Below are 13,719 nucleotides of genomic sequence, written 5' to 3'. Positions count from 1 at the left end.
TTGTTTACAACAGAAACCAAGGAGTATTTCTTTCAAGGTGTGGCGATCACATTAAACATGCTATAAGCCTCCTTCCTCTATACACTGGGAGGAAAACAGCATCTGATCGAGAATGCATTCGTACATTTGAGTGCTGTGAGCACTTTCCATTATATTACATCTATGAGCGGTTGGGTTCTGTCAGTGTGCCTTTATTTGTCTGATAAGGCGTCTATTTGATTGATGAATGGCCCAAACAACACAGTTTATCGAGAACACCCCTCCGCCCCATCTGACGATGTTATCAGCACTCTGTCTGATAAATAAGTTACATTATTGGATCATTAGAAACTCAGGCCAGGATTATATTACATACAAATGAATAGATTCATAATGAAATGTGCTGTGTGTTCAAAGGAGTTGACTGAACTTGAAAACACAAAGTAAAAACAAAAGAAAGAAATATAATCAAATTAATATTTTAAAACAACCTTGATCTAGGAAAACACCAAACAGGCTCTCCATCGGGCTTCTGTCACCACACAGTACAGACATCCGGATGCACACAGATCTAGAAGGATCGGTCAACGATGAAAAATGCTACTAGAGAAAATATTGACAATTGAGACAGTGATGTTGGCAGGCGAGCATGTTGTTCTCTGGATAAGCACAATGGATTCTACTGGAGCTGTTCTGTAAACACATGTACAACACATGTACGTAGTACATACAGTATACATGTGTACACACACACACACACACACACACACACACACACACACACACACACACACACACACACACACACACACACACACACACACTGTATAGATTCTGCAATTGTTATGTCTGTAAAATACATATATGAAAGCCTGACAAAGGAGCTGACTGCGTGCGTCAGTGGGATCAATTCTAAGTATCATCACTATGACAACCAGCAGTAAGGAAAATTTCTGTGTGTGTGTGTGTGTGTGTGTGTGTGTGTGTGTGTGTGTGTGTGTGTGTGTGTGTGTGTGTGTGTGTGTGTGTGTGTGTGTGTGTGTGTGTGTGTGTGTGTGTGTGTGTGTGTGTGTGTGTGTGTGTGTGTGTGTGTGTGTGTGTGTGTGTGTGTGTGTGCGTGCGTGCGTGCGTGCGTGCGTGCGTGCGTGCGTGCGTGCGTGCGTGCGTGCGTGCGTGCGTGCGTGCGTGCGTGCGTGCGTGCGTGCGTGCGTGCGTGCGTGCGTGCGTGCGTGCGTGCGTGCGTGCGTGCGTGCGTGCGTGCGTGCGTGCGCCAGTACGTGCACATGCATGTGTGTGTGCATACACGCGTTTAAGGTAAGGTACGGTCAACTTTCTTCATAAAGCTCCTTTCAATACAACACACGGTGAGACAAAGTACTTTTCTGGCAGATTTTTTGAAAGAATCAACTGACTCTGCAATCTGCATTTAGTTTGTACCGCCGGGGGAAGGAGATCCCACAGAGTGGGGAGTTCAGATCGCTGGGGGAAGGAGATCCCACAGAGTGGGGAGTTCAGATCGCTGGGGGAAGGAGATCCCACAGAGTGGGGGAAGGAGATCCCACAGAGTGGGGAGTTCAGATCGGGGGAAGGAGATCCCACAGAGGGGGAAGGAGATCCCACAGAGTGGGGAGTTCAGATCGGGGGAAGGAGATCCCACAGAGGGGGAAGGAGATCCCACAGAGTGGGGAGTTCAGATCGGGGGAAGGAGATCCCACAGAGGGGGAAGGAGATCCCACAGAGTGGGGAGTTCAGATCGGGGGAAGGAGATCCCACAGAGTGGGGAGTTCAGATCGGGGGAAGGAGATCCCACAGAGTGGGGGAAGGAGATCCCACAGAGTGGGGGAAGGAGATCCCACAGAGTGGGGAGTTCAGATCGGGGGAAGGAGATCCCACAGAGGGGGAAGGAGATCCCACAGAGTGGGGAGTTCAGATCGCTCACCCTTTATTTTCAGACAGTTAGAAAGACCTTGATCATGAAGACCTGAGTTGATCTCACGGTGTCCTCCTGAGGGTCCAATCATTTCAATATGTAAATGGGGGGAGGGGGCCAGCCTGCGTAGGGCTTTATATGTGATTAAAATAATGTTTGAATGGATTCTGATGATGTGTGTGTGCTTGCATTGTGTGTGTGGGTGCGTGCGTGAGCGCAGGTTGTAAGGGGTCTTCAATCGATTTGATTCAGTAGCCTACACAATAAAGGTCTGAGCTATTATAATGACGACAAAATAATTGTAGAAATACCATTAAAATGCCGTTAGCAGACATTCTTATTCTTATACTGTATTAGTGCAGGATCAGACCAAGCAAACATAAAGCAACAACAGCTGGGTAGAGCAATCAGTGCAGTATGGTTAAAGAAAACAATCACTTTCTTTTAATGACGGGACCCACACAGATTGACCTAGTCTTGTCGAGGTATCCATGAAATCAAAATAGATGAAGTGCCCGTATGCAATCACTCTAGCCCAAATTGGGTTTTTCTGTGAGGCACTACCTTTAGAATATCATTAAATCAGCCCTATTAAAAGAACATTAGTTTTCAAATACAGTCTAAATGTAACCAGAAGAAGGTTAATGTACCCCAAAAGTGACATTTGGGTTAGTTTCAGCAGACAGGAATTAGACGAAAGTACAACAGACATAATAAATATCTAGCAACAGAAGATATTTAGCCTACTCAAGTTTCAACAAATTAAAAAGTAAAACCAGAGCATAGACAAAATGTACTGCTTCTGTTTTAGGTTTTACTTTGTGTATAAAGCACACAAAATATGTGGCTATACAAAGCAAATGTGCACAGATGAAAGTTTAATATTTTATTATGTATTGAGTAGAGCCAATGAGTATAGCAGGTGGTTTCTATTATCTAGCCTGTAGCGGGTGGTAGGTGCAAAACAGGTGGTTGCTAGGCTGTAGTAAGCCTAGCAACCATCACTGAAGGATAATAATAATAATAATCTTTATTTATAGAGCACCTTTCAGACAGAAGTGTAGTTCAAAGTGCTTTACATACAGTAAAAAGAAAATTCACATAAATGCAAAAAATAGAACAAGGGTAAAACAAAAGTAGTAGCTTCAAATCTGGTCAGTAGAATTCGTTGAAATTAAGAGTAAATTTAAGATAAGGAATCATGAAGGAAACAGAATCAGTTAAAGGCGAGGTCATAGTAGTGGGTTTTTAGCCGCTTCTTAAAGTCATCAACTGAGGTTGCCAGTCTGATATGGAGAGGAAGAGAGTTCCATAACTGGATAACTGAATCCACAAGTCTGTGCGATACAGTACGATCCCTGGGCGTGTTCCTGGGGGTCTTGATGTTCCGGGGACCCCCACACGGTAACTCTGTCATTTCTCGAAGATTTTTTCCAAAAATAATCAAAATACAGTACAGAGCACAGTAGGCTACATTACAATTCAGTACAGACTACAGAGCACAGCACCGCTCAGTTCACACAGGTGTGATCTTTGTTTTTAAAAACTTTTTGGCGTTAGATTTGAGTGCACTGGAGGTGTGCGAAAATTCTAGTGAAGAAGGAGAACTCTCAACCAAGTCAGAGAGGTGACCCAAGTCTCTACAACATTGCCCACTAACAAACTGTCATGAAAGAGTCTCGCCCTGAGTGTGTGTACTTTGTATAGGGATGACTGATTGATACTATGTGTGCATCAATTAGCTTGATGCGCAATAGGTGTGACTATGCCCTTGTGCTTAAATATGCCACCCTACGGTCTACTTTTTATATGATTAGTGTAGCGGTGTCAGCTGAGCTGTGTAGTTTGTCTACTATCCTGCATGGGAAATTACAGACGGTCTACTCAGGGGACATAGAAGGGTTCTGTGCATCTACAGTAGGGGGCAGAACAGAGCACTCTTCATAGCATCTTGAACACATCTTTCTAGTTTGAGACAGACTTGTTTGTACTCAATATGCACTGCAGCGCTGCTCTAGATTATACTTTAATCATGCACAGCTGATGAGGATGCATGTTTCAGTCAAAGCAGTTTTTTCTCCCTGAATGCCGCACACATCTAGTACAGTACATATACATACATACAAACTGTGTTTTAGGCAGCTGGTAGATTCACACCAAAACAATTGTGTTTGATCTTTTGCTGTCTGCTCAGTGTCTGCTGTATGCGTAAATAATAGTAGGCTGTGTATAGAGAATGTATAGTTGCAAATTATGTGTCCACACTACAGACAAGAATATGTATCAGCTGTAGACTGAAATTCCTTACAAATAGACCATTCCTCCTATAGCACAAAAATAGCACACTGCATAGGTTTCGAAAAATCTGCCGAGGCACTCTCCGAAAGAAATGAAGCATATTACAGCTGTTCAAAAATGATTCCAGTTGTTATAGAAAGTACTTTTTACTTCAGGAAAAAAGGGGATTTTATTCCCAGTCTTCTGTCTCTAGTCTTGCAGTAATAATTATATTACTGCAAGACTAATTCGTTTTTTAAGACATTGTGATTTACCACACTAGCAGCAGCAAGGGGGTATTGGATATATTATTGGCTTGTAGCCTGGGTGGAACCGGCCATACTGTGTGAATCTGTTCATGTATTTATGTCAACAGACCATGTGTATGATGTACAGTACAGTGTAAACCAATGAACCACAGCATTCCCTTTCTGGGTATGACATCTGCATGCTACCTTTAAAGACCTAGTGAAATGAAAAATAAGTTTTTCACACGTTTAGACCATATCCGTGGTCATCATATTGGCATTACTTCCTTTGAACGATGACGTGTCGAATGTTGCATGAATACAAATGAAGCTTGATTTCATTCATCTGTTTTATTCCCATCGCTGCACGTCCGTCCAAACACAGCTGATGTTGATTACAGAACTACTCCGTTTTTAATCTCATTCAAGATGACATCCAGACAGTGTATTACTCATTTTAAACCTAATCAGCATGCTAAAATATGTATCTGAAAACATTATAGGTTAGAAATAAGCCACAAGCGTTTCTGCCCGTCTCTCTGTGACATGTCAACAAACAAAAAAATGTTCTGATTGGTTCAAAAACACACCGCTTTCCGTTTCAGAGTGAAACTTAAATCTTAGGCTTTCTTTTGTTTTTGCATACTATTTAAATTGTTTTGAGAAGGAAATGCTGCTATTGAACACCCTTTACGTCTGTGTAAAAATATTGAACCAATAGAAAATATTAAAAAGGGGGCCAAGTATAGACCCCTGGGGGACCCCTGGGGGACCATATGGGGTTTCAGGGGTTGATCCTCGGTCATGTCTTTAATTAACTGCTCTCTCTCTCTTTCTCTCTGCTTCTCTCTCCAATTGACAAACAGATGCAGATATACATGTACAACTCGGACGACTTTGACAGCCTGAGTGCAGCTATGAGAGAGAAGAGGATCGTCGCAGCCATGGCTGTGTTTTTTCAGGTGGGACGAAGTGTGTGTGTGTGTGTGACGCGTGTGTGTGTGTGTGTGTGTGTGTGTGTGTGTGTGTGTGTGTGTGTGTGTGTGTGTGTGTGTGTGTGTGTGTGTGTGTGTGTGTGTGTGTGTGTGTGTGTGTGTGTGTGTGTGTGTGTGTTACATTCATTGTTTGTGCAAACATTAGCAGTATCTGAATCAAGGATGGAGCTCGTTAATGTTGATTGATCGATCAGGCTTATCAAGCCGGGTTCTTATCAAGCCCACTATCGAGCATTTTCTATTATTTTGTGGAAAGATGGGAGACAACCAGTGGCGTGCACAGATAGACACTAGGGGGTGCTAGAGCACCCCCTGCCCTTTTGGCAATGTGCCCTTTTGAAAAAAAAAGAAAAAAAAACTTTTTTTTTTCTTCTTTTTTTTTGATTTTTCAAAAATAGCAGACCTACAAGTTCATAGCGCGCCACTCGGTGGCGCGCTATGAGCTTGTAGATCTGCTATTTTTCAATAGCTAAAGCATAACATAATGCTAACACCAAAAGGGGTTCCCGCCCAAAATGGATTAAGGCAACCGGCCGGTTCCACGCGCTGCACAAGGTGCCCTTTTTTAACTTGAGCACCTGCCCCTCTAAATGTCTGTGCACGCCACTGGAGACAACAATACATTCTGAACAGAACCAGTATCTTTTCTTATTGGCCAGTTGTGACTGTGACTGTGAGTTTGTGGCTGACCACCATCTATAATTAAATGATGACAAAAGTTACAAATATTTTTAAAACAATCATTCATTTGTGCAATAAGTGTTATATGGCACTATATTATGAATAGTACTGTAATAATTACGATAAAATCTCCATGTATCTTCAGCTCTTTACAAACAGAAAATGCATATTTATTTAACCAAAAACTATCACTTGAACTACTATTTACTAGGTCCTTTAAATACTTTAAATACCCAGACTGCGTTCGGGCCCAGAGGCATTTGGGGCCCACGGCCGCCCACCCATGCCGTCTGTAAAATAAAATTATAAATACATACAGAGATGCAATGACAGTTGAGTTGAACATAGTTTGGCGGAGTGTGGTGGTGGCTGCTGCTAGCACACACCATCATAGGCACACATGTGCCCCGCCTCCCAACAGCTTTGGTGGAGTGTAGGGCTGTAGGCTAATAACGTGAAGGATGTCATAAGTGTCTGTGGCGAGTGTGCAGTAGGCTTTCCCGAGTCCCGAGAGCCAGGTACGTTCAGAAATCACAACTACTACTGTGAGGTGCCCCGCTGTTTATAAACCAAAACGCAGTTTGGGCTTGTTTTCACAGGCTGCAGCTGCTGGCTGCTGCTCTGTTCACAATCATGACAGGTACCGTCACAACTGCTGTTCAGTGCCCCGCTGCGCTGTTTATAAGCCAAAACACTGTGTGTTTGGGCTGTTTTTATCGGCGATCACACGCGCGCAGGGGGGGGGGGTGTTGTGCTGTTGGAGGCACTCGCTGACCAGCCTGTGTCTGGGCCCACTGATGTGGTTACGTCGCTGCATGTTCGCCAAACTTAATCCGGTCGCCAACCTTGTTTGCCAATCTTAATTCGGTCGTTTTTCCGCATGTCGGACTATTGACATGTCGGAAAAGCGTACGCACCCCCTTAATGTGTGTACCGTACCGTACCGTCACGTTACAAGCGCCATATTATCATGGGCCGCTATGCTCGATAACAGGCTTGATAAGCCCAAAGCTTTGATACTGGGTATACTCAATAAGCTTGTTATCTGTTTGTTTTTTGGGGGTGGGGTTTAATCGAGTATCGAGCTACATCCCTAATCTGAATGTGAAGAAAGCAGTGCCGTGCAGTATGCCTGCATAGTATACTCTTCTCTCCTGTTAATTGCACTGCTGCTCTTCCTTGGTATTTATTTCAGTATTCATCTTAGGCTGGCTAACAGGTGTTTTTTCAGTGTTAGAGCTTCTTTCAGTGCTGTGTGTGTGGGTGTGGAGTGTGAAACTGTAGATCAAGCTAAAAGGCCAGCTACCAATAAAGTCCTCTGCCATCCTCTTGGCCCATTGAGTTGAGTAGTGGGCGGGCTGGGATCATTGTCATTCCATCATTCTCAATTGGCGGGATTAAAAGTTCATTTGAGGCCATCGATTGCCTAAGTGGGCATTTTCTTGGACCATTACCTCTCGGTTATACTCTTTGCTCTCATGTTTTATTCTCTCCATCTCTCCATCCTCTCTGTCTGTCTCTCTGTAGGCCTATCTCCTCCAGCTCTCGCACGCACTCTGTCTCTCAGTTTGACTCATGTTCTCTCTCTCACACACACACACACACACACACACACACACACACACACACACACACACACACACACACACACACACTTGCATACTGTATTTGCGCACGCACGCACGCACGCACGCACGCACGCACGCACGCACGCACGCACGCACGCACGCACACACACAAAGTAACACTAGAAAACACTTACAGTTGGCAGATGGCCTACAAAAGACACTCTCTCTCTCTCCATTCATTCACCCTCATACTGTATTGCTTTCGTCAGTACAGTACATTTGAAGATCGTCCATTAAGGATTACTACTAAGATTACTACTAATTAACACGTACAGTATGTGTTGACAATGTGCTGCATTTGATTGTACTGTAAAAAGACAATGCCCTGAACCCTGATATTTCACCAAATGCTCGACAATAAAAAACAATTATAACCACATGTCAGCAGACAACAGATCAGCTCTGTGTCAAATCCAGAAAAGCATTAGGGAGCAATATAATACAATATTGCAAAATGCTCCACAGGTTGAATATCTCTCTCTCTCTCTCTCTCTCTCTCTCTCTCTCTCTCTCTCTCTCTCTCTCTCTCTCCCTCTCTCTCTCTCTCTCTCTCTCTCTCTCTCCATCAATCCCTCCCTCCCTCCCTCCCTTTCTTTTATTTTGTTATTACCACTTCACTAGCTCTCTTGCCGCCATTCACAGTTCTAAGACTTATAATAGTTTACAACACACACACACACACACACACACACACACACACACACACACACGCACACTCGCACGCTCTCTCTCAATTGTTGAACGTGATGCTATTGCAGGGTGGCAGGCAGCAGAGATTGATTTGAACTTGTGAACTCGATAAGTTGGTGCTTCCAGATGGATCTCCAGGGGTTTAGCTTATGTGTTTGTAGCTATGCAAATCACTCTGTGTGTGTGTGTGTGTGTGTGTGTGTGTGTGTGTGTGTGTGTGTGTGTGTGTGTGTGTGTGTGTGTGTGTGTGTGTGTGCGGGTGGGAGCTCCCTTCAGAAGAACATTTCACTTCACTCATCTCGAGGGGACTCGACTTTTTTTCTGCTATAATATGTCCAGTAAAGCACTTCCGTTTGTCTCTGGTAAGCTGCAGAAACTGTGCGTGCGTGCGTGCGTGCGTGCGTGCGTGCGTGTGTGCGTGCGTGCGTGCCTGGAGACACTGTCCCAGGGGTCTGTTTGTGTTGAGAAGATGTCCTGTTGAGCAGAAGCTCCCTCCTGGGAGTGTGAGCTTAAAGCTGTCCTCCCCGTGCTGCCTGCGCCTTCAACACTCAAAGCAGGTCCACTCACACAGTGCTGGAAACAAGCACTCAAATGCCTTACTTAAAGGGACATTTCACCGCTGGAAGAAACTCACTCTACATCCATTGTATGCCTCGTACATAAAGCTTTATATCAAATATGAAACGGTTTACGACGAAAATCAACTTTTAACGCTGGCCCGGTTGCTATAGGCAACGCCTTGCATATAGGCCTACCCCCAGCACCAGGATACGTGCGCTAGTGTTGCGCGGGCCCCGCGGGTTAACCGCAGGTCGGGCTGGGCCGAGTCATGACATTTTCACTTTATTTGCGGGCCAGGTTGAGGCGGGTCAAATAATGTATACTGTGATTTTTACAAATGATTATTGTTGCCACGAGTCCTGGGATGAAATTTGCGCAGCCTACCGGATTGTTGTGTTGCTGTGCTGGTTGATATCTCCTCTCTCCAATTATTAATAACTATTAATCCCCAAACAGCGCACAGCCGCACGTGCTCCCAACGCGTGTGCATGAGCACACCCCGCAGGCACGTAGCGGTAGCGCGGCCGCCGCCACACACAATTATCATTGTCAACTTTTCTCACCACAACGGACTTTTCCCTGTGCGTGCTTGAACAGTGGTGAGTTGTGTTTCATGTCTACTTAAGTCATCAGTTAATGGTTGGACTCCATCTTGCCTCTTGTGTTCTGACTGAGTCTTAAGTTCTGACTCCAGAGCGAGTGAAATATTTTATAACCACCAGCAGTCCCTTCCTTCAGCGTGTGTGTGTGTGTGTGTGTGTGTGTGTGTGTGTGTGTGTGTGTGTGTGTGTGTGTGTGTTTGTTTGCGTGCACGTGTGTGGAGTGCAAGTGCAAGGAGGACAAGTTAGACAACGCAAACGTTTTCAAATAGTTTTTCTTAGGTCTTTAGTGGCGTTTTCTTTCAGCGTCTGTGCAGTGACAGTCCTGTTGTTATACTGTAGGCTATGTCTGCGACGCACGGGTGAGTCTCTCCCCTCAACCTCTCAATCTGCCATGTCGCTACGTGTGTGACAAATGAATGGCATCGATGCGATGCGGTGGTCGGAACACCCGTGACTATGCGTGCTTGCCAGTGATATTATTAGCCTTTAAGACAGTTTAGAAGCACCTTTTTTGACAAATAAAAATATTTGACGTGCATTTAATGATGGCGGCAGTGGCGTGCACAGATAGACACTAGGGGGTGCTAGAGCACCCCCTGCCCTTTTGGCAATGTGCCCTTTTGAAAAAAATAAATAAAAAAAAAATCTATTTTTTTTCTTTTTCAAAAATAGCAGACCTACAAGCTCGTAGCGTTGTAGATCTGCTATTTTTCAATAGCTAAAGCATAACATAATGCTAACACCAAAAGGGGTTCCCGCCCAAAATGGGTTAAGGCAACCGGCCGGCACAAGGTGCCCTTTTTTTACTTGAGCACCTGCCCCTCTAAATGTCTGTGCACGCCACTGGATGGCGGGTTGCGGGCCAGGTCGAGTTGTGAAAATTGATGTGGTGCTGCGGGGCGGGCTGAGTCGAGTCAGATTATTATCACATGCGGGACCTGCGGGTCATGAAAAACCCTGACCCGCGCAACACTAACGTGCGCGTGTGTCCCATAGGGTCCCATTAAAAGTAGGATCTTCTTTGGCTGTTAACTCTGAAAACTGCGGCACTGTCCGTGGTGATCATCATCCATCCGAGGTTCGGATCTGATTAGTGATTTTTATTTTTATCGCATCGCCCTCGACATGGTAACGTTTCTGGCGAAAGGTAAACATCATGAGTAAATTGCTAACATTAGCAGTTCCTTACAATAGCAATAGTCTCCAAGCTGGGAAACCAGAAATGAAAGTACCCAAATATGGGGAAATCGCATCGGCAAGGCTTACCTACCCTCTGCTGCCACCATGTGGCAGACATAGAATTAATAGTATGTGTAGTAGATAACAGTAGCACAATTTGAAATTTGCACCCTATGGCCAGCAGAATAATGCAGTTTGACTGGATTGCTGAATTCCTACAATGACCATGATGCTTTGGTGCACTGTCCCACCTTGTGGAGAGGGGGAGGGTGTAGGTTAGGATGTAGTTCAGGGATGTAGTCCAGGAAGGAAGTGTGACCAGCGCCTGTGATGCCACAGGCACATGTGAAATACTAAAATATCTAAAACCACATAATATGACACACATAAAACCCCCAGGAAAGTGTTCTAAATCTTCTAAATGCCATTAACATAATGTTTTTTTGCAAAGGGGTGAAGGGGTTTATTGTTCAAATGTTAAATCACTATATTCTGAGTGTTTGTTCAATAACAGGGGTCTCCTGTCTCTCCAGCTCTTTAATGAACAGAGTACATTTTCAGGTAGGTGACAACATTTCAGCCAATCAGGAGAAAGTAGACATTTATCAGTTACATTTTTATAGTGTTCCCAGTTCCAATTTTGTCTGCTCATTTATTTGTGTCATGACTCTCAATTCCACTTGTTTAATCTGTATCCTGACTGAGTTGTCTATCCTGATTAGATCAAATTGGTATCCTGACCTGAACATGCATGTTCTGTTTAATAAAAAGCTGGAGAGACATGGAGATTCCTGTTACTGATACTCACTTATTTTTTCTTTTCAAAATCTTTTTATTTCCGTTTTATAACAGTATGGGTGTCAAGTCACAGGTTCATAGAAAAAATAAAAATAAAATATCAGATTTTAGTATCAGTGACCGAGGTAAACAAACGTAGCCTACTGTATGAATCAGAGATCGTGGGCAGACATAATGAAAAGACTGTTATTGTGCAAAACATGCCCCTTCAAGAAAAAAGAAAAACATTTTCTCCCCTTCAAGTCCCAATTTAGTATAGCCAATTCCCAATTCCCCAGCCTCTCTACTCCATCTCTGCTAACCCCCACAATCAGTCATTGGGAGGGTGAAGAAAGCCTCGGGTCTCCTCCGATACCCGGGCCATCAAGCCAACATCTTCTTTATACACGACAGTGAAAGGTCTCACTAGGGGGGCGTAACGCATGTGGAGGTACACGCTATCCCCCCCACCTCCTCCCTCCCCTGAACAGGCTTACTCACTTATTTTTTAACCAAAGAAAATCACTTACCCTATACCTTTTAAGTAAATGTATCAATACTGCAATATAGAAATACTCTGTTACAAGTAAAAGTATCGGCATCAAAATGTACTTAAAGTGCCAAGAGTAAAAGTAGTCATTGTGCACTTCAGAATAAGTGAGTGTGTACTTAAAGTGAGTGTGTACTTAAACGTTAGGTTAGAAGTATTTTGATTGTTTATTGGTTTGTGCCAGGGTTCATTGTCTGTTAAGTTTAAATGTAAATTCATGTAACTTTGTATGTTAAGTTGACCGTTAAAAGAGCCAATAAAAGGCCATTAATAAAGCGAATCTTCACTCGCCAACAGTATTGCATCCTTTTCCACCCCTAGACCTATAAGGATTGTAATAGTCCCGTTTCAAGTTGTCAAATGTATAACATATCTAGTAGCTCGGCTATTTTTAAATGGCTGAAATTCAGTGGTTAATGTAGGCTATGCTTTGTAAAAAAAATAATAATAAGAACAAGAATCTACAAAGTAACTCAAGTGTAGTGGAGTAAAAGTACAGTATTGGATACGAGATGTAGTGGAGTAGAAGTATTGGAAATTGAAAATACTCCAGTAAAGTAAAAGTACCTCTAAATGTACAGTACTTGAGTAAATGTACTCGGATATACTTTACACCACTGCTAATGGAGACCCAATACATAACATTATGGAGCTGTGTGTGTGTGTGTGTGTGTGTGTGTGTGTGTGTGTGTGTGTGTGTGTGTGTGTGTGTGTCTGTGTGTGTTGTCTGTGTGTGTGTGTGTGTGTGTGTGTGTGTGTGTGTGTGCGTGTGCGTGTGCGTGCGTGCGTGCGTGCGTGCGTGCGTGCGTGCGTGCGTGCGTGCGTGCGTGCGTGCGTGCGTGCGTGCGTGCGTGCGCGAGTGATCAAGTGGGAATACTTTAAATTCCTCTCTTCCCTACCCGGTGCATTTATATCTCTGTCTCTCTGCTTCCTTCAGCATATTTATGCAGCAATTGGATTGCTGTCGCTTTCTTGGTGGCATGTATTAATTAAATCATCGCGGTCGCCACACAGGACAAATTGGCCCTATCAGCTTGGCTAAGCTTCGGAGCGCCACGGAGGACTCCGGTGCTTTTTTTATATAACCCCGGCGGTGCTGCACGGCGCCGCACCGCCCCTGATTGAAATAGATGGTAGCGGTAAACAGCTATCATTACGCTTTTATTGGTTTATTTACGGCGCGGCACGCAGCTTCCATTTGCTTTGGTGCTCGGCGAGGCGCGCCAAGATGCCTATAACCAATTTTGGGCGGGAACCCCTTTTGGTGTTAGCATTATGTTATGCTTTAGCTATTGAAAAATAGCAGATCTACAAGCTCATAGCGCGCCACCGAGTGGCGCGCTACGAGCTTGTAGGTCTGCTATTTTTGAAAAATCGAACAACGACAACGGCTTTTTCAGAAAACTGTCAGGATGTAGAAGACATTTTTAGAATCTGATCTCAGGTCAAAATGGGATAAGCTTCTGAACTGAAGTCGCCCCCAGGGTGGATGTACACAGAGCCCTGACACAAATCAAGTCCAAGCTCCACTCCATTCCATTTTATTAGTGGTCCTTTATCCGGGAGTCCCGCTATAACGGCTGCATCTCGCCTCAATCACACCATGTTTATTGCATTTCTAA

General features: G+C 44.2%; 1 protein-coding gene across 4 annotated transcripts in view; it reads left to right on the top strand.

Moving 5' to 3' along the window:
* The window catches only part of LOC306929536 (receptor-type tyrosine-protein phosphatase gamma-like), a 472,869-nt gene that overhangs the window by 296,308 nt on the left and 162,842 nt on the right, over positions 1–13,719 (top strand). For all 4 annotated transcript variants that reach the window (XM_079510103.1, XM_079510102.1, XM_079510101.1 and 1 more), the window contains exon 5: positions 5,301–5,396. In XM_079510103.1, the coding sequence (XP_079366229.1) occupies positions 5,301–5,396 (96 nt within the window). The remainder of the gene's footprint in view (positions 1–5,300; positions 5,397–13,719) is intronic.

The sequence above is a fragment of the Electrona antarctica genome, assembly GCF_951216825.1.
Source record: "Electrona antarctica genome assembly, chromosome: 9".
Taxonomy (NCBI): Eukaryota; Metazoa; Chordata; class Actinopteri; order Myctophiformes; family Myctophidae; genus Electrona; species Electrona antarctica.
Note: the sequence above shows the minus strand (reverse complement) of the source record. Positions and strands in the feature narration are given on the sequence as shown.